Source organism: Chiloscyllium plagiosum, chromosome 2 (assembly GCF_004010195.1).
Source record: "Chiloscyllium plagiosum isolate BGI_BamShark_2017 chromosome 2, ASM401019v2, whole genome shotgun sequence".
In the NCBI taxonomy this organism is placed as follows: Eukaryota; Metazoa; Chordata; class Chondrichthyes; order Orectolobiformes; family Hemiscylliidae; genus Chiloscyllium; species Chiloscyllium plagiosum.
The window spans coordinates 102,480,180-102,502,255 of NC_057711.1; the positions used below are offsets into that span (position 1 = coordinate 102,480,180).

Below are 22,076 nucleotides of genomic sequence, written 5' to 3' on the forward strand. Positions count from 1 at the left end.
TCTAATGTGTATGATTCCTGTGTAGTTCAGTTAGTAAAAGTTCAAACATTTTAATAAATATCGGGCTTTTGTCTGGTGAAATTTTTAAAGGGCCTTGCTAAATGCAATTCAAATTTTAAACAAGTTACTTAATTTCAGTTTATTTAATGCAAAAATCATTATTGAGCAACTAATGTGAAATGAAAACAAAGATTACATTGCTGTGTAACCAAGCTTGGGATAATAACTCATCAGAAGCACTGGATTAATAACAATTTAAAGGGAATATTCTGGTGGAAGTTGTCCTGAAGCATTTTTCTCGTATGGAGGAGGAGCATTTGGAATCTGTTAAGAGAAGATAATCACAATTAGTTTTTTTTACGCTAATTTGCATGTTAATCTGATAGATTAAATCAACAGGAATTGATGGATGATTTATGACATTCACAACAGGCTTAACATTTTTTTGTACAGGTATTTGGGAGCAAAGTAATCTTTAATTAAAGTATTGAAAAGTATGAAGGCACTTCAATTTAGTCTGTAGGAACCTTTAGGAAGCCCTTCTGCACACTGTGGTAGAGATTTGGATCACTCTTCCACAAATAACAGTTGATGCTAGATCAGTTAATTTTAAATCTGAGATGAACTTTTGTTAATCAAAGATATTAAGGGATATGAGGTTGTCTGCAGATCAGCCATGATGTCATTGAGAGATCTACTTCTGTTCTGATTGGTTTAGCGCACATTGCTTTTGAATTTGTTATTCAGAGCGATCATATTTTAACACTAGGTGTTAAAATTCAGTCTTTTTGATTACACAAAATGCCACCTCTTCAGTTTTCCAGAAGAGCCAAAATTGTAAGTCATGTAGTGCAAACTTCCAAGTCTGAAAGGAATTAGATAAGTTTTTTGGGGGAAAAAGTCTTACCAGATTTGAATTCGTGAAATCATTCAATGATGCTTTATTCTCCAGTGGGGTTCCTTCTTCACTGTCATGGTATCTTGCCATCAAAGAACCCATAACCGCATTAGACAAGTGTCGGTTCTGAAATTAGATGGTTATTAACGAGTACAGCTTGAAGAGTGAAATCCCAATCATACAATATCAAATAGACAATGCAGCACATAACTAAATGAATTAACTGGGATGTGGTTTTTCAATTCCCACATTTGAGATTTGTTTGCTTCTAAATATTTACCTGATTTAGCTGATTTGTTGCCTTGCTATAAAACATTCAGGGAATTATAATGCAATTCGTGTTAATCTCTCCTATATGCAATTGCTAATTCAAGTAAAATCAAAACTGCAAAATCCATGCACAAGACTGAACAAAGATCCAGAATAATGTCCATAAACTAATGGGATTTGGCATTGCTGAAATCTTGAGACTAAAACCACACGAGGTCTGACCTAACCACGAAACAATTAAAAATCAGACATTATACTTCATTTGTGGAGGGCATACTATTCCCCTGTAAATTGTCTTGACAATATACACAGCACCTTCAAGTTGAATACAACTGCAGTCAAATAGCCTTTTTTTAGGTTACCTGGAGAATTAAGTATCCATTACGTTTCTTGTAGTACCAGCATCCAATTATCAATAGAAATACAAGAATTATAACCAGAAGAACAATGCCAATAATCCTGAAAGGGGGGGGGGGGGGGGGAAGAAAAAGAGAACTATCAGTTCAAGTATCGTATTAAGGTTCTCTCCCTTTTCTCTAATGCCAAATGCAATCTTTTCATTTCTTGTTTTCCAAAAAGTATATCTCTTAGCAGTGATTATTTGGAAAAGTTAATGTAGGCTTTTCAGTTTTTACAATTTCCTAGATTGTGCAACCCTTCACTAAACCAATTAAATCATGGCTGACCCTGCATATTAACCCATCAACGTATGTTCTGTCACCTTTGTCAATGGTTTCAAAATTGTGGTTTTGGACTCTATTCAGTTTTGGACCCAAATTGTTAACTCTGCTTTCTCTCCACAGATGCTGCCAGACTTGCTGAGTTTTTCCAGCAATTGCTCTCTTTGGTTCTGATTTCCAACATCCAAAGTTCTTTGGTTTTTTTGTTGTTTAGTGATGCACTCATGTTTCTGGTCTGTAGAAGCTGAGATGCACGGAGAAGATTTTTTTGAAGACCTGAGTAAACCTGAGATGGAGGACAGTGAGGTGCTGGATCCATGACATTCTGAACTGACATACATCTCTCGTAATGCAAATGCATTTTTAGAAATAATAGAAATTACAATATTTCCATAGTGGCTACTTTCCACATGCTTGTGATCGAGGATTAGTAATGGTGTTTTATGCCACAATATCACCATGAGTCAAGGGAAGGAGGCAGGCCTCGAGAATTATCTCAGTTGCTCTGCGGATTGGACACATACTCTAGAATTCATTCTGTATTGCACTGTAACCATTTGGCCAACTGAGCTGAGTTAACTGCACCCTATTATCTGAAGCTCAGATGTTTTGTTTTTGCTCGGTCTTTCAGACACTTTTGAAGAAGAGCAGGGAGTAAAGGAATCTGAGAATGAATGGTGGCAGCAGAGTATGTCAATAAAAGTCTCAGGTATGGAATGCCCTGCCTGCAACAGTAGTAGACTCGCCCCCAACTTTAAGGCACTTAAATGGTCATTGGATAAACATATGGATGATAACGGAATAGTGTAGGTTAGAAGGGCTTCAGATTGGTTTCATAGGTCGGCGTAACCAAGGGCCAAAGGGCCTGTACTGTGCTGTAATGTTCTATGTATGTTCAAGCTCATTTGGAGCAGCTAAAACCACCAGAACCCAAGGCTGAAAGAAGTGATATTAGTGCAAAGCAAAGAAGTGAGCATATTGTCAGTAGGTTTATAGAATCTCGGAATTCCTACAATGCAGAAAGAGGCCATTTGGCTCATCAAGTCTGCACTGTACCTCCAAACTGCATCCCACCCACCCACTGCGACCCCACATTTACCATGACCAGTCCACCTAACCCCCACATCTTGGGACGGTGGGAGAAAACCAGAGCACTGAGCAGAAAACCGAGACAGACGAGAACATGCAAACTCTACACCATCACCCAAGGTTGGAATTGAACCTGAGTACTGACCCAGCAGTACTAACCACTGTGCCACCCTGTTGTTTCTCTTTAATTTAAGGTTGCATTAAGGAAAGGGAAGAATTTTAACTTTTTTTAAAAAAAGAGAAACAATTATCTACTTAGCTTAAATTTAGGTCAAGAGTATTTTAACTCGATATGCAGAAGAGTTCAGTACTGTGTGTTCCACAGCCTCTAATTGGGAAGTCACTTCTTTATTTAAAAGAGTGCATCTGCAGGATATATGACCAGTTTGAGGGCCATTTCTCATTGTTTGAGCATTGGCTAGATGCACAGCATCCGCGAGGCTGAATATTACACGGATCTCTTTTTTTAGACCCCATAGCTCAAGGAAGTACAGTCAGAGAAAGAATTGGTGACCATTTATCAGATGAAGAGAAGCAGGCAGGTATTCAGGAAAGTTCCAGAGAGAGTCTCACTAAGAACAGATAATTCAGTGTTGGAATACAGTGACTGTGATTGTTCCTCTGGGGACTGCAGCCAGGAGCCAAGTTGTACAAGGGGAGGGGAAAATCAGGGAAGATGATAGTGAAGGGTTCAGACAAGTGTTTCTATGGCCACAGATTTTACTCCAGGATTGTGGGGGGCCAACGTTAAAGAACGCGCTGAACAGTTGCAGGCAAATCTGAGGCAGGAGATGGAACATTGAGAGATTGTGATTCACATACCTGGCAATGATATGGGTAGAAAGTGGAATGAGGTTGTGCATTAAAATGTTAGAATGTTCTGTAGCAGATTACTGCATTTGAGATCCCACTGTTTAATCTCTGAATTACTTCCACTGCCACGTGTTAATAAGTATAGGAACAAGAGGATAGAACAGATGAACGTGCGTCTGAAGAGTTACTGCAGGAGAGAGTACTTTAGATTCTTGAAGCACTGGGACTATTTCTGAGAAAGGAGGGACCTGGACAAGTCTGACATTTTGCACCTGAACAACAGAGGAACCAACATGCTTGCAGGGTGAGATGGGGGACATTGTACTGTTGGTGAGGTTTAAGTTAATTTTGTTGGAAGTATGGTTGGAGATGATGCACCGATAACTATAGAGGAAAAATTGAGTCAGTCTGGCAGGTAAAGTGCACATTTTCAACTTAAGACAAAAGGGAGCATGGCAAGCTTGAATGACATTTATTTCAATGCATGGAGTCTTGCAGATAAGGCAAATGAATTGTGTGTGTTGATTAATATATGGGGATGTCTAGATGTAGGTTTGCTCGCTGAGCTGGAAGGTTCGTTTCTAGATGTTTCAGCACTCTACAAGGTAACGTTTTCAGTGGGCCTCCAGGTGAAGCACTGCTGATAATTCCTGCTTTCTATTTATATGTTTGGGTTGATGATGTAATTTCCTGTGGTGATGCCATTTCCTGTTCTTTTTCTCAGGGGGGTGGTAGATGGGGTCTAACTCGATGTGTTTGTTAATAGAGATCCGGTTGGAATGCCATGCTTCTAGGAATTCTTGTGTGTGTCTCTGTGTGGCTTATCCTATGATGGATGTGTTGTCCCAGTCGAAGTGATGTCCTTCCTTATCTGTATGTAAGGATACTAGTGAGAGAAGGTCATGTTGTTTTGTGGCTAGTTAATATTCATGTATCCTCTCTCACTAGTATCCTTACATACAGATAAGGGAGGACACCACATCCATTCTAGGACAAGCCAAACAGAGACATGCACGAGAATTCCTAGAAGCATGGCATTCCAACCGGAACTCTATCAATAAAAACATCAAGTTAAACACCATCTGCCAACCCCCTGAGGAAAAAGAACAGGAAATGACATCACCAACCCAAACATAGAAAGCAGGAATTATCATTAGAGCTTCGTCCAGAGGCCCACCGAAGATGTTATCTAGTAGGGTGACAAAATGTCTGGAAATTAACTTTCCAGCTCAGCGAGCAAACCTACATCCAGAACCTCAACTTGAGCTACAAACCTTCTCAAAACGTGGGAATGTGTTATCGTTGAGGCATGACTGAGGGAGGGGCAGAACTCTATATTCTGGAGGAGCAGATGGTGTAACAATATTGAGCAAGGAGTCAATTATTGCAATAGGAATGAATGATGTTTTTGAAAGTTCCTCAAATGACCCAAAGAGGTAGAACATTTTCAAAAAATCTAAAAGGGAGTCACATTGCTGGGAGTGTTATATAGAGAACCAAATATTCACGGAGAGAAAAAGGATAGATATGAAATCAAATTTCAGAAGTGTAAAAATAATAGTATAATAATAGTAGGAGATTTCAACTTTTGCAATATTAACTAGGATCAACAAAATGTGAAAAGCTTAGAAAGGGGCAGAATTCTTAAAATGTGTCCAGCAGAATCTTTTAAGCCAGCATATAGAAAGTCCCACAAGAGAGGAAATAGTGCTGCATTTCACAATGCTCCACTGTGGTGTCATCATTAACTTGGATTGTTGCAGTAAACTTTCCCTCATCTTATACTTGGACCCCCTTGAAATAAAAACCAACACTAGTTGGCCTTCCTGATTACCTGCTGCACCAGTGTGCTAGCTTTGTGTGTTTTCATGCTGAACTGCACCTAAATCCGTTTGTGTCACAGCTTTCTGCAGTTTCTCTCCAATTAAATAATATTCTGTTATTTTGTTCTCCTATCCAAAATGAACAACTTCTCATTTTCTGACTGAAAGCTCAAAACAGCAGAAGCCCACAGGGACTATAGAAAGTTCAGGGGGTTACTGAAAAAAATAAATAGTGAAATGGGGGCATGGAAACCCATTAGCAAATAGAAAAAAAGGAAATCCAAAGCTGTTTATCAGTATATTAGGAGTAAGGAGATAACTAGCGAAAACATAAGGCCCACTAGGGAAAACCTGCCAATGTCTGTGGGAAGCTAGAAGACTGGTGAGGTTTTAGATTTGTACTTTGTTGAGTTCTAGTGGTAGTGTTCCAACCTTTGGGCTATGAAAACTGTGTTCAAGGTGCATCTACTCTAGATGTGTTATAACATCTCTGAACAGATTTATGAAAAAAAGCGACAGTAAAGGATGTTCTATTCTTAAAATATAATGTAGATTTATTTAACAAATCAGTTGCCTACTTGTTCTCTATCCCTTAACATTGTAAATCTGAGTCTAATTCTAGCCAGATTGAAGCAAATGTGAACTTTTAGGGGGGAAAAAAAGTACTTTGATCTGTGTAGCAAATAGAGATGCAGTGTTGGCATAGAAATCAAGAATTAAACCTTGATATTCTAAGACAAACTAGAATGGAAAGGGAGGAGATTGAGGGAATTTGAGGATTTATTTTTCCCCAGAGGATAGGTTTTATCTGAAGTCTAAGGTTGAAAAAGTAATAAAAGCAGTAACCCTTAGAAAATGTAACTATTTAGATGAACACCTGAAATGCCACAGTGTGCAAGCTACAGAGCCAAGTGGGGTAGATAGATGCTTGACGACCAGTGTGGAGACAATGGGCTGAAGGTCCTGTTTTCTTGCTGTAAAACTTTGAATCTGGGAGAATTATATTCTACGTATAGTACAGAAATGAGACATCCATCTCCAGAAGTTCAATGTCCTTGTCTGTGTTGCACCCCGAGTCTGCTGTCATATAACTTTTTTTCTTGTTCTATCACATACCTTTGTTCTTTTCTCCTTCAGGTTGTCTAGCTTTTCATCATTTTTAAATGAACCTTTTCAGTAAAGAGGCTTCTATCAATTCCATGTACAAATTGAATTTGCTAGCAAGTTATAGAGCTGCAACTAATTGTCTATAATTCAATATAGACTTTTTAAAAATAATACCATCAAGGTTACTGGGCACAATCCACATTTACTATTTTAAATCTGCATTATAGGTTGCAAGAAGGTTTGCAAAGTAGTAATGCATTTACAGCCTCTTCCAAGAATTCAGAAAAGATATTTGTTTCCATGCGACAATAGTAGAAACTTGGAAGACACAAGTTAATTAGGTCAGAGCTTAAATTGACAATCAGACAACAGAGTAGTAGAAAGTGAGTACTGCAGATGCTGGAGATCAGAGTCAAGAGTATGTTGCTGGAAAAGCACAGCAGGTCGGGCAGCATCTGAGGAGCAGGAGAATTGATGTTTCGGGCATAAGCCCTTGATCAGGAATGGACCAGTGTGGTCTCCATTCAGTCCTGATGAAGGGCTTATGCCCAAAAAGTCAATTCTCCGGCTCCTTGAATGCTGCCTGACCTGCTGTGCTTTTCCAGCACCACATTCTCGAATCAAACAACAGAGCAATATTAAAATCAACTGTGCTAAATCTGTGGCCTTTCACAATAGAATTTCTAAAGTTGATTCTGACAGTCACAGATGAATGTAAGCAGGTTTTAACTCAGGGACCAAATGAATATATGACCCTGTTTTGAGAAGACTTTGTAGCTCAGTTTGAGGTTCTAGATGAAAGTTTGCTTGCTGAGCTGGAAGGTTCGTTTTCAGCTGTTTCATCACCATACTAGGTAACATCATCAGTGAGCCTCTGGTGAAGCATTGGTGTTAGCGACCCACTTTATATTTGTGTTTAGGTTTCCTTGGGTTGGTGATGTCATTTCCCGTGGAAATCACTGGAAAATACATCACCAACCCAAAGAAACCTAAACATGTAAATAGAAAGCGGGTCACTAACACCAGGGCCTCGCCAGAAGCTTACTGATGATGTTGCCTAGTATGGTGATGAAACATCTGAAAACGAACCTTCCAGCTCAGCAAGCAAACTTACATCCAATACGTAACCCAATTTAGCAAAATTGGAAGACTGCCATCAAATAATGGCAATGGTAGAGACTATAAACTCTCAGAACAACACTACAGTAGAGAAAGTGATCAATATGCCTGCCTTTCTTGGTAAAGGTTGCTCAAACTTACTCTTCTGATTTGAGGTAGAGTCCACCTCTCCGAGCTCCAAAAGATCCTGGCACGATGTAATCGCCTTTTGGCATCTCTGAGATTTAGTGTCAATCAGTCTTGGGGTGGGGGAAGAATATAAACATGAGCACAGGTCCCTTAATAAAAAATAGTTAAATGCTTGATCTTTCCATCATTTGATTCACAGTGAGCACGGCAATACTCAGTAAGTTTATGATTACACAGGTTATGAAGTATATTAAATAACAGTTTGTCACACCATTGAACATTGAGCAAATTTCCTCTGTTTAAATGTTAATCAATTGAATTAAAACTAAAACAAAACACAAGCTAATTTAATTGTACCAATAATAAGTAGTAGCAACTTTACCCGTGTTAGAAGCTGGTGCTGACGTCTGGTGGACTCCTGATTCCTGGACTGAGCAGCAATGGTATTACTCTTTTCCGTGCTGTATGACTCTATTCATATCATTCCTAATATTCTCCTCCCTCCTCTAAGCAGAGTTCTCGTGACTATCATGAGACTGAGACCTGACCATTAGACATTTCTTAGCTCTAATAGGCATGAATAAGCAGCACAGCAACATACAAGAATCTAAGAGAACTATTAGCAGATTCTACCAATTCAATATACTGTCTGTTTTAATAACACTGAATAGGCAGAAGAACAAAATTTAGTTTTCAGTCCAAACAGAACCTCTTTGTTGCTTTTTCCAGCATGTGATTTATTTAATTATTGCTTCAGCTCCAAAGGCAGACAATGTTTCTCTCAATATAATTCAAGGAGATTCATATCATTCATACACGAGTTCTTAAGCATTATTCCTGATTATGCATTGGTTTTATCCCAATCTGAGCCTATGTCAGCTCTTCATGTTTCTACTTCATGCTGGGATTTGTTCAGCTCATGTTTTTAGTCTTTTGATGTTACATCCGTATAGGTATTTGTGAGAGCCCAGGGTGTAAGATAGACTGTTAGATTGCAGAGAGCATCTTGGATTGGTAACCACATTCCATTTACAACAAATTGTTTCTAATAACTGGTTCCCACTGTCAAGTCCAAGATAGAGTTTGTGATGCATGCTGTTGCTTTAAAACTAAAATTAAAGCTTATGTGAACTGAAGCCTAGATCTCGTACCCACACTCTGAAATAAACTCTGAGTAAGCTTATCACAGTGGGTAGCATCCCTACCTCTGAGCCAGAAGGTCCAGGTTCAGGTCCAAATCCAGAACTTGATCTTCAAGCAAGGTACATCCACCATATGGCCAAACAATGCCAATCTGCAAATTATTACAACATACACTAATGGTAAGCAATAGGGGCAGAAGAGATTCCTGGTCTACTTTGCCAATATATCAGGTGCTATAACTACACTAACAATCTTTACCTGACTGTATTGTAATCTGATATTGTAATCATTACTATAACCCAGAATCGATTCTTACTATTAAGACTATGTCAATAGCTAGCAATGCTGTCTGTGCACCTTTAATGATTTTAAATCTCTTTTACTTAAAGTTTTAGCTGATGAATGTTTATTTTTCCAGGGCATAGAGATAATAAAACTACTAATATTTGCACAAGTCCCATATGTTAGTGAGATGGATATGGCAGGTTGCTAGGACATGACGTGTCTTTGTTTAGTTTAGTGCTTAGGCTAATGTTGGGTTCATTTGCTTTATTACTAGAATTCTTTGTAGCAGTTTGATCCAATTGGATGATTTGCTAAGCTATTTAAGAGACTAGTCCAAATCAACCACATTGTTGCTTCTGTGTATTTAAGAATTAGTTAAGATGACTGGGAATATTTAATCACATCTCAAAGGATTAGAAAATGTTGTTTGCAGGCACAGGTACTGATTCCTTTGCCTGGTACGTTGCTGAAAGATAAAGTGTTATTGCAGTAGAGAAGCTATGGTCATAATTTTATTGACAATGTAAAGTAGCCTGGTTTATATAAAAACCTTCTATTTATGTAAGACATGTGTTATGCTTTTGCAAAACCATCTCTCCCAGTTAGTTGGAGTCATACCCAACACTGACACAGATACATGATAACTTTAGAATTATAACTGCAACAGCAAAAAGTACAAAATGTAGGAACATTTGCAGGCCAAAAGCCATTCAGCCCATCAAGTACACATGTGCCAAAGATTATGCACGAATTGTCCTATTATTGACTTTTATTTAATTACTTAAAGAAGATGAGTTTCTATTGAGAAAAGGGAAGACATTGAATTTTTTGAAATCAATCCTTGATTATGAGAAGTGTCCTGTCTACCTTGGATTTCTGTGCTAGGATAAGTTATCTTACAATTTAAGCTGTAGGTGAAACTAGTTGATTCATGCTGCTTGCTGCGGTACATAGGAATTAGATTCTTTAGATTACTTACAGTGTGGAAACAGGCCCTTTGGCCCAACAAGTCCACACCGACCCTCTGAGGAGCAACCCACCCAGACCCATTCCCCTACATTTACCCCTTCACCTAACACTATGGGCAATTTAGCATGGCCAATTCACCTAACCTGCACGGTTTTAGACTGTGGGAGGAAACTGGAGCACCCGGAGGAAACCCACGCAGACACTGGGAGAATGTGCAAACTCCACACAGACAATTGCCTGAAGCAGGAATTGAACCGGGTCTCTGGTACTGTGAGGTAGCAGTGCTAACCACCGTGCCGCCCATTAGGAGCAGGAGGATGTAATACAGCCCTTTAAGCCTGCTCCACCATTCAATAGAATCATGGCTGATCTCATCTTGGCCTCAATTCCATTTTATTACCTGTTTTTCATAACCCTTCAACCCATTACTAATTTAAAAATCAGCCTATCTCTTCTTTCAGTTTACTTAATGGCTGAGCATCCACTGCACTCTGTGGTAATGATTTACAACCCTTTTGAGAGAAGTAATTTATGTTCATCTCTCTTTAGTTTACTACCCCTTAACTCAAATTATCACCTCTTGTTCAAGATTGCCCCAAAAGAGGAAACATCCTTTCTGCATCGAATTTGTCAATACCTTTTAGCATCTTATATACCTCAATTAGATGTCTTCTCATTCTTCTAAACTCCAGAAAATATAGCAATACAGGTTGTGTCCAAACATTCACAGGAAGCTACTGTCAAGCCAATAAAGACATGCTGCTATTGCATAAATGCTGTAATGTTGTATTTGAATTTCAGTGCTGGTATGATGCCAGGTATGTTGGCTGTATGCCCTAAAGACAGGCAGTTTGTATCAAATAACATGTATCAAATACATCCTTTGGATGTATGCATCAAGGTACTAACCGTACACAACCTGCCTGTGCTTGCAAAATGCACAACACAAGTGTTCAACATTAATGTAATTCTGCAATTGGACAACATCTGAATAGTACTGCATGTGTGAAGAATTATATAAACAACTAATTTAGGATAGTCAGTTGGTATTAGGAGAACGGTGCACTTCATCATACCAGAAGCTACATTTATTCAGATCCAGAACCTTGTTCTTTGCAGACATAAATGTTATTTACTTGTATTATATCTGTTTCAATTCAACACAACAGTTGACACCTATTCACTGGTTCATTTCTCAGGGCCTGATCAACTGATCATCCCTGCCTTGACTAAAATTTAACAAAGCTTGGCTGTTAACTGTCAATCAGTGTTAATGGGTGCATTCTCCACAACACTATCTTTATCAGAGTCCAACTGCCAACCAATCAATGCTTTCCTCATGCAATATAAATGTTGGTTTTCCACTTAAATTTGTAATGTTGTGAAAGATCCTGATAAGTGCAAGACAAAAAGCTTTGACAAAAGCCATTATTTCAACAAATCTCAAGTTATATACTACTAAATAACTGTTTAACACCATCGTCCTCACAGTTCACAATAATTCCAAATTTCATTTCATTCCTGTTTAGAAATTGTGATTCCTATAAAGTCTAGGTCATTGATAAGTATTGGGAAGAACATAGATTCTAAAACTGCCACTAGGAAGCATGATCTTAAATCCTTCACAAGTAATCTCTGTGCTCTGTATATCAACCTAGTTAATATTTGTGTGTCTCTTTTATTCCATGAGCTCTAACTTTTCTCTAAAAAGCACTTTATCAAACTCCTTTTTAAAAAAAAAAATCCATATACACATCAAGAGCATTACCCTCTTCAAAAGGACGGCAGCAAATTACATAGACAGTTTGCACTTAACAATTAGTTATTGTCAGTTATTATACTCTGATAGTGTAAAGTGAAAATGTTTTTGGGACAAACTTTGTGTTACTGTTATGTAGAATATTAACTTTCCAACACAAAGAAAGAGAACTCCTAACTGAAGTGTGAAGTGAGTTTGAGATATTACTGACTGAAGCCAATGTCATGATCAAGATATTCTATTCACCCTTTTTCTTTTCCAGCTCCCTCAGAGCCAGCTCTTAGAGAGAATAGAACCTCTGACACTCCTGCTCTTTTTTTCTCTTCTTTATCTTTTTCTTTTTTTTTTTACTGCTAACCCCCACACTACCGCCTAACTGCAGTAGTGCTTATATTCTGTTCATCCTATCAGCTCAATGACATTTTTGGATTGGCTGCTCAATAATCTACTTTGGTCATGTGGCAAACATTCCCATCAGCAGACTTTGTGCCCTCTTCAATTAGTATGCATCATTTATTTATTTGATTCTAAGTTCATTATTATTTTATTATATTTTCTCATACTTGCTCATTGCTTTCTTGTATCTTTTATTCAATTTCCCACTGCTTGTTCATCCAAATCATATTTGGCTCAAGACACAGGACATCCCATAGCATAAACTGAAACAGCCAAGCACCAAAATAATTTGATTCATTCTGCTATCCAGTCATATTACAGTGATATGTGGAAATATCCAATATGACTTGTGTTTTGAACAACATTTAACTCACAATCTAAAGCACTTAAAATTGATTAGCCAATCATTGGTGTCAATATGGCCTGTATTGGTGTAGTATGCAGAATAGCCATTATATCTGTCTACATTATCTTTGGAAATACAGCCATTTTTGATCAATTTTACTGTGAAGATTGGAAAAGGAGGTGGGCAAAAATCCACTGAGGGAAAGTGGAACTTTCTTGTGCAGCTGGGAGTGTGAGGGCAAAGTGTGGGAAATAAATGGGACAGGCAAGGGAAAATTTCATTTGAAAAATAAAAATGGTGGTCAGTGGTATTATCAAAAAGTGATAGATACAGAGAAATTGGGAGTATTGTAATAGACTCATTACTGGATTAAATCAATGGGCCTAGAAAATATATTGGTTACAGCAGGGAAGGGAAAGAGTTTGAGGGAAAGAGAAGAATATATCTGAAGCAATGTTAATGATATCTCCAACCTGGTTAAGTACTAATACATTGGTCAATGTGCTAGAAAAAGAGGAAACCAGACTAGGACTGGAACAAAGAATTCTTCCTATGAAGAGGCAGGCATAGACAGGTCACATATAGTCAAAGGAGAATTTGCACAAATGCAAGCAGACATTTTCCAGGTCAAAAGAACGTGGTGGTGGATGAGGATTTGCTAGACCTCCATTCAAAGATGATGCCAAGACCTCTCAAGCCATCCTGGTGGACAATGGAGACATGGAGGACCAGGATATCCCTGGTAAAACAGTTAGGACTAGAAAAATGAAAACTGTCAAATTGGCATGGGGAATTGGAAGTGTCTTGGACTAGACAAGGGGAGAAAAAGACAGAAAACATGCAAGCAAAATTAGGCTATTTGGCCCATTGAGCCTGCTTTGCCACTCAATCATGGCTGATATGATTTTCAAACTCCATTCTCCCAACTTTTTCTTGTAACCTTTAGATCCCTTTCAAAACAAAAACCTATCTATCGTGGTTGTAAATACACTAAATGAATTGACCTCCACAGCCTTCTGTGGCAATGGCTTCCACAGATTCACCACCTTCTGGCTGAAGTGATTCCTCGTCACCTCAGTTCGAAAAGGTTGTCTATTCACTCAACCTGTGCCCTCAGTCTTAGTCTCTCCAATTAGTGGAACTTTCTCTACAATCACCTCTCAGTATTCTGAAAGTTTCATTGTGATCCCACTCATCCTTCGAAACTCCATCGAGGACAGACCTAGAGTCATTAAGTGCTCTTCATTTGACAAGCTTTTCATCCCCAGGATCATTCTTGTAAACCCCCTCAGGAGTGCCTCCAATGCCAGCAGGTCCTTCTTTCTGAAGACGGATACACAAGATGGCTGCTGAGCCATCAGCTGGCCAACTTGACACACAAGATGGCTGCTGGATCGCAATATGGAGAGAAACAGCACAGCAGATATAGACACTGCCTGGAGCCACCAGAATGCCAGCGCAATGCAGTCACAACCCAGTTGAGGAGTTTAAGGTGGGTGGGGGAGAGAATACACATGAGTAATGAACACTGCTGAAGTGTCTGGGTCCAGCCAACACCTCTTACAGAAATGCTAACAGCTTGATACAGGCTCAATTTGAAATGCTAATAGCCAGGGCTGCAGTAATTGTCCTTCTCAGGAAGAGCGATTAATGCTCATTACTACAGCAATAGATTTCTGTGCAGATATTAAAACTGACAATGACCACTCTAAAATTAACAAAGGTTGTGCTGGAACTGACAAAGGCTGTATCGAAACGATCAACGATTCTGCAATGATTGCCATAAACAAACCATGTTACAAAGACAATAATCTCATCACTGACCAATTGTATCACAAGATGTATAAAGGTTTCTTGACATGTGCTCTGGATCGAGAGAAGTCTCGCAGCTGATCACTGTGCGGTTGGTGTTTTTCTTTCCCTGGATCTCCGCTATTTCCTTATGCAATAAACTCTGTAATTGAACCCCGATTCTGACTCTGAGACTGGTGTTTATCCCAAAACAATTTGATCTGGGGCCCAAAACTGCACACAATATTCCAAATCTGATCTGACCAGAGTCTAATACATCCTTAGCAGTACAAGCCTGCCTATGTATTCCAGTCTTTTCAGAATGAGTGCTAACATTGCATTCCAATTGCCAAATGAACCTGCATGTTAATCTTAAAAGAATCCTGAACAGACTCCTAAGATCCTTTGTGCTTCAGATTTATGAATACTTTCCCATTTAAAAATTGGTCTATATCTCTATCCTTCCTACCAAACTGCATGACCTCACATTTCTCACATATTCTACTTCTTTTCCCACTCTTCTAGTTTGTCCAATTCCTTCTGCAGTCTTCCTGCTTCCTCAACACTACCAGTCCCTCCACCTATTTTTATATCACCTGTAAACTTAGCAATAATGTCCTCAGTTCCTTCCTCCAGATCGTTAATGTATAACTTGAAGAGTTGTGGTCCCAACACTGAGCCCTGTGAAACTCCACTAGTCACCAGCTACCATCCTGAAAAAAAGACCCGACTATCTGTCTGCCTTTACCAGTCAGCCAATCCTCTGTCCATGCCAGTATCTTGCCGCTAACCCTATGGGTGCTTATGTAGTAGCCACCTGTCTGGCACCTTGTCACAGGCCATTTGGAAATTCAAATAGATCATATCTACCGGCTCTCCTTTGTCTAATTTGCTCATATCTTCCTCAAAGAACTCTAACAGATTTGTCAGGCATGACCTGCCCTTGACAAAGCCGTGCTGAATCAACCCTATTTTACCATGCACATCCAAATATTCCATAATCTCATAGCTAATAATGAACTGTAAAATCTTATTCATGACTGAGGTCATGCTAATTGGCCTATAATTTCTTATTTTCTGCCTCCCTTCCTTCTTAAACACGGATGTTATATTATCCATTTTCCAGTCCTCTGCAACTCTCCCTAACTCCAGTGATGCATGAATGATCACCACTAATATCTTCACAATCTCCTCAGCTATCTCCTTCAGAATTCTAAGGTGTAGCCCATCCGGTCCGAAAAAGTTGTCTGCCTTCAGACCTTTCAGCCTCCTGGCCTTAGTGATGGACCCTACACTCACCTCTGTCCCCTGACTCTCTTTAAAGTGTTGAAGATGAGAAGAAACCAGTTTGTTGGGGCAAGAACTGACTAAGAAGTGAAGGACTTTCCTAGGCCTTCGTGTTTGTAGATGTTGGGAAGCAGATACAAGTTGGCCGCACAGTGATGAGGAACTACAATGTTGGAATCCATGGGAGGAAGAACTCCAGGTTTGCTCAGTGACAACCTGAGAAAATATGGTTTGATTTTCAATAATGGGTTTGTGATCCTGTACAAGAAAAGGGATTGTGAATGAAGACATACTTTACAAGAAAAAAATTGAAAATTTTTAAGATTAAGAGGGTGTTGGAAAAGGCTGAAGATAACAGGAATTGATAAGAGGCTTAACAATGGTGTGTCATGTGAATGGAATAAGAATGAGTCAGTCTGGTCTGAGAAGAGTTAAAACTGCAGGAAATCAGGAACTGCTGCCTCTACCAGATAATGCATACATTTGAACAAAACATTTGGCATTGCTCATACAAAGAGCAAAGTACAAAGAAAATTTACAGCCCAGGATCAGGCCCTACAGCCCTCCAAGCCTGAGCTGATCCAAATCCACAGTCTAAACCTATCGCCCAATTCTTAAGCATTTGTATCCCTCTGCTTCCCACCTACTCATGCTTCTGTCCAGACGCACCTTAAGTGAATCTACCATGCCTGCCTCTGCTATCTCTGCTGGCAACACGTTCCAGGCACCTACCATCCTCTGTGTAAAGTACTTGCTCCCCTTAAACCGTTCACCTCTCACCTTGAATGCCTGAGCTCTCGTTATTGAATCCCTCACCCTGGGAAAAAGCTTATCTCTACATACCCTGTCTATACCCTTCATGATTTTGTCAACCTCATTCAGGTGCCCCCTCAGTCTCCTTTTTTCTAATGAAAATAATCCTAACGTACTCAACCTCTCTTCACAGCTATCACCTTCCATACCAGGCAACATTCATGTAAACCCTCTCTGCCACTCTCTAAAGCGTCCACAAACTTTTGGTAATGTGGCACCCAGTGCTGTACACAGTATTCTAAATGCGACCGAACCAAACTCTTGTACAATTTTAACATGACCTGCCAGCTCTTATACTCAATACCCCATCCAATGAAGGCAAGCATACCATATGCCTTCTTGACCACTCTACCCACCTGTGCAGCCATCTTCAGGGTACAATGGACCTGAACTCCCAGATCTCTCTACTCATTAACTTTCCCCGAAAATCTTCCATTTACAGTATAGTTCGCTCTGGAATTAGACTTCCCCAAAATGCATCACTTCATATTTGTCTGGATTGAACTCCATCTGCCACTTCTCTGCCCAAGTTTCCAGTCTATCTATATTCTCCTGTATTATTTAACAGTCCCCTATGCTTTCTGCTACTCCACCAATCTTCGTGTCATCTGCAAACTTACTGATCAGACCAACAATGTCCTGTTCTAGATCATTGATGTATATTACAAACAACAGTGGCCCCAGCACTGATCCCTGTGGAACATCACTGGTCACCTTTCTCCATTTCGAGAAACTCTCTTCAATTACTACTCTCTGTCTCTAATCCTAACGTACTCAACCTGTCTCCTGTCAATCTGTTCTTTATCCACCTAGCTAGAACACCCTGCACACCATATGAGTTCACTTTCTCCATTAGTTGACCATGGGGAACCTTATCAAACACTTTTCTAAAGTCCATGTGTATGACATCTACAGCCTATCAACTTGGTCACTTCCTCAAAGAACTCTATTAAGTTGGTAAGACACTATCTACCCCACACAAAACCATGTTGCCTATCACTGATAAGCCCATTCTTTTCCAAATATAAATAGACTTTATCCTCCAGTACCTTTTCCAGCCACTTTCCCACCACTGATATCAGGCTCACTGGAATGTAGTTACCAGGAATATCTCCACTACCCTTCTTGTACAGGGGGACAACATGAGCAACCCTCCAGTCCTCCGGCACCTCACCTGTGTTTAAGGATGCGACAAAGATATCTGTCAGGGCCCCAGCTATTTCTTCTCTCATCTCCCTCAGCAACCTGGGATAGCTCCCAGCTGGTTCTGAGAATTTATCCACCTTAATATCCTTTAGCCTACCCAACACATCTTCCCTCCTTAGGTCAACGTGATTCACAGTAAACAAACTCCTATCTCTAATCTCAGCGTTCACCACCTCCCATTCCTCAGTGAACACTGATGTAAAGTAATCATTGAGAATCTCACCCATTTTGTCAGGTTCGACACACAATCTTCCTTCCTTATCCTTTAGTGGACCAACCCTTTCTCTGGTTACCCACTTGTGTCTTCTATAAGAATAAAAGGCCTTGGGATTCTCCCTAAGTGTGCTAGCTAAAGTTATTTCATGACCCCTTTTATCCCACTTGATTCCTCATTTAAGATTGGTTCTACTCTCCCGATATTCCTCCAAGGCCTGTTCTGTTCTTAGCTGTCTGGACCTCATGTACGCTTCCCTTTTCCTCTTGGCTAGTCACATGACTTCTCCTGTCATTCACGGTTCATGAATCTTGCCTTTCCTATCCCTTATTTTCAAAGGGACATGCCTATCCTGCACTATCTTCAACCTATTTTTGAAAGCCTCCTGCATATCAAATGTGGACTTTCCGTCAAATAGCTGTGTCTAATCGACATTTCCCAGCTCCTGCCCAATTTTGGTGTAATTGGCCTTGGCCCACTTTAGTACTCATCCCTTAGGACCACTCACATCTTTATCTTCGAGTATACTAAAACTTACAGAATTGTGGTCAGTATTCTCAAAGAAATTCCCACTGAAATTTCTACCACCTGGCCTGGCTCATTCCCATTCCCTCGTCGGACTATTGACATACTGCTGTAGAAAACGCTCTCGGGCCTCCTCTTTAATTTCTCTTCTAGCTTTCTTAATTCTGCTTTCAGGACCTCATCTTGTTTTTTACTTATATCATTGGTGCCTATATGCACCACGACAACTGGCTGTTCGTCCTCCCGTTTCAGAATGCTCTGCAGCCGATTGATGACATCCCTGACCCAAGCACCTGGGAGGCAACATACCATCCGGGAGTCTCTTTTTCAGCAACAGAACTGCCTATTTACTCCCTTTACAATAGAATCCCTATGACTATGGCCCTACGAATTTTTATCCCGCTCTTCTGAACAGCAGTACCCGCCACGGTGCCATGATCATGGCAACTGCTGCCCTCCCCTGGTGAGCCATCTCCCCTAACAGTATCCAAAACGGTATACCTGTTTTGGAGGGAGATGACTGCAAGTGACATCTGCATTGCCTTCCAACTCTTTCTCTGCCTTTTGCTCACCCATTCACTCTCTCCCTCAGCAATTCTAACCTGCGGTGTGACCAATTCATTAAACATGATATCCATGACCTCCTCAGCATCGTGGATGCGCCACAGTGAGTCCATCTGCAGCTCCAGAGCCGTCATACGGTCAAACAACAGCTGCACCTGGACACACTTCTTGCAAGTGTAAGAGTCAGGGAAGTCAGCCACTTCCCTGAGATCCCACATCAGGCAAGAGGCACATGCCATGGGTCTGAGGTCCCCTGCCATTGTAAGGCTTAGCTATATATCAACTTACTAAAACCAAACAATCCACTTAAATATATGAAAGAAAAGAAAAAAACCCTTATCTTACAGAGTCCTTTCTCTTCTGGCAAGAGGAGGGTGGGCAGGAGGGAGATACTACACGGGTAGTATCTCGGGTTTAGCTGTTGCCCAAATGTATACTGTTCCCTTACCTACCCGGCAGCCTCCTTGTCTCCAATGTCACCTCTGCTCTGTCTCCTGTTGCTCCCGGACATGTGCATGGATAAGTCCAAATAAGGCATGCATTTGGCCAAAATGGTCAGGACTGGTCATGTGCACAGCTAATTCTAAATAATGCACACATTTGGCACAGAGACTTGTAGAACATAGAACATTACAGCACAGTACAGGCGCTTCGGCCCTCGATTTAGCACCAACCTGTGGAATAAGTTTGAAGTCCATTAACCTACACTATTCCGTTCTCGTCCATATGCCTGTCCAATAACCATTTAAATGCCCTTAAAGTTGATGAGTCTACTACTGGTTGCAGGCGGTGCCTACCATGCTCCGACTACTCTCTGAATAAAGAAACTACCTCTGACATCTGTCCTATATCTAACACCTCTCAATTTAAAGCTATGTCCCCCCGTGCTAGCCATTGCCATCCGAAGAAAAAGGCTCTCACTGTCCAACCTATCTAACCCTCTGGTAATCTTATATGTCTCAGTTAAGTCACCTTTCAACCTTCTTCTCTTGAACAAAAACACAATCAAGTCCCTCAGCCTTTCCTCATAAGACCTTCCCTCCAGACCAGGCAACATCCTAGTAAATCATGTCTGAACCCTTTCCAAAGCTTCTACATCCTTCCGATAATGCTTTGACCAGAACTATACACAATACTCCAAGTGTGGCTGACCCAGAGTTTTGTACAGCTGCAGCATGATCTCATTGTTCCGAAACTCAATCCCTCTACCAATAAAAGCTAACACACCGTATGTCTTCTTAACAACCCTATCAATCTGGGTGGCAACTTTTAAGGATCTATGTACCTGGACACTGAGATCTCTCTGCTCATCTACACTACTAAGAATCTTACCTTTAGCCCAGTACTATGCGTTCCTGTTATTTCTTCCAAAGTGCATCACCTCACACTTTTTTGCATTAAATCCAATTTGCCAGCTCTCAGCATGGCTCTGCAGCTTATCTGTATCTCTCTGTAAACTACAATGTCCTTTGTTAGTATCCACAACTCTACCAACCTTAGTGTCATCTGTAAATTTACTAACCCATCCTTCTACGTCTTTATCCAGGTCATTTATATAAATGACAAACAACAGTGGACCCAAAACAGATCTTTGTGGTACCCCACTAGTAACTGAACTCCAGGATGAATATTTCCCATCAACCATCACTCTCTGTCTTCTTTCAGCTAGCAGATTTCTGATCCAAACCGCTAAATCACCCTCAATCCCATGCCTCCGTATTTTGTGCAATAGCCTACCGTGGGGAACATTATCAAATGCCTTACTTAAATCCATAGACACCACATCAAATGCTTTACCCTCATCCACCTGTTTGGTCACCTTCTCAAAGAACTCACTAAGGTTTGTGAGGCATAACCTACCCTTCACAAAACTGTGTTACTATCCCTAATCAACTTATTCATCTCTAGATGATTATAAATCCTATCTCTTATAACCCTTTCCAACACCTTACCCACAATCAAAGTAAGGCTCCCAGGTCTATAATTTCCAAGGTTGTCTCTATTCCACTCCTTGAACAAGGGAACAACATTTGATATCCTCCAATCTTCTGGTACTATTCCTGGAGATAATGACGACATAAAGATCAAAGCCAAAGGTTCGGCAATCTCCTTCCTGGCTTCCCAGAGAATCCTAGGAGAAATCCCATTCGGGCCAGGGGACTTATCAATTTTTACACTTTCCAGAATTTCTAACTCCTCCTTATGCACCTCAATCCCATCTAGTCTAGTAGCCTGTATCTCAGTATTTTCCTTGATCACATTGTCTTTTTCTACCGTGAATATTGATGAAAAGTATTCATTTAGCACTTTCCCCCATCTCCTCTGACTCCACACACAACTTCCCACTACTATGCTTGATCTGCCCTAATCTTACTCTAGTCATTCTTTCATTCCGGATATAGCTATAGAAAGCCTTAGGGTTTTCCTTGATCCTATCTGCCAATGACTTCTCATGTCCCCTCCTGGCTCTTCTTAGCTCTCTCTTTAGATCTTTCCTGACTAATTTGTAACTCTTAAGCATCTCAACTGAGCCATCACATCTCATTCTAACATAAGCCTTCTTCTTCTTCTTGACTAGAGATTTAACTTCTTTAGTAAACCACAGCTCCCGCGCTCGACCACTTCCTCCCTGCCTGATGGGTATATAATTATCAAGGATCCGCAATAGCTGGTCCTTGAATAAGCTCCACACTTCAATTGTGCCCATCCCCTGCAGTTTCCTTCCTCATCTTATGCATCCTAAATCCTGCCTAATCGCATCTTAATTGCCTTTCCCCCAGCTATAGCTCTTGCCCTGTGGTATGTACCTATCCCTTTCCATCACTAAAATAAACATAACCGAATTCTAAT

General features: G+C 40.2%; 1 protein-coding gene across 2 annotated transcripts; it reads right to left on the reverse strand.

The window, feature by feature from the left end:
• Positions 1–124: 124 nt before the first annotated feature.
• Positions 125–8,418, reverse strand: mlana (melan-A). Of its 2 annotated transcripts, none has more exons than XM_043715226.1 (5): positions 8,311–8,418; positions 7,941–8,038; positions 1,531–1,627; positions 908–1,024; positions 125–324 (listed from the first exon to the last, which is right to left on the reverse strand). In XM_043715226.1, the coding sequence occupies exons 2-5, from the start codon at positions 8,012–8,014 to the stop codon at positions 256–258; spliced, it is 357 nt and encodes a 118-aa protein (XP_043571161.1). In that variant the 5' UTR covers positions 8,015–8,038; positions 8,311–8,418; the 3' UTR covers positions 125–255. The 2 variants fall into 2 exon arrangements, with proteins under 2 accessions (XP_043571161.1, XP_043571165.1); XM_043715230.1 differs by having other exon boundaries at positions 7,941–8,077; positions 8,311–8,410.
• Positions 8,419–22,076: the final 13,658 nt, after the last annotated feature.

Bases quoted from the DNA above. Each gene is read 5' to 3' on its own strand.
- mlana (XM_043715226.1), bottom strand. From the start codon at position 8,014: ATGCCAAAAGGCGATTACATCGTGCCAGGATCTTTTGGAGCTCGGAGA. The intron at 1,628-7,940 runs GTAAGTTTGAGC...CCCCCCTTTCAG, and splicing joins CTCTACCTCAAATCAGAAGA to GATTATTGGCATTGTTCTTC. The intron at 1,025-1,530 runs GTAACCTAAAAA...ATCTAATTTCAG, and splicing joins ATGGATACTTAATTCTCCAG to AACCGACACTTGTCTAATGC.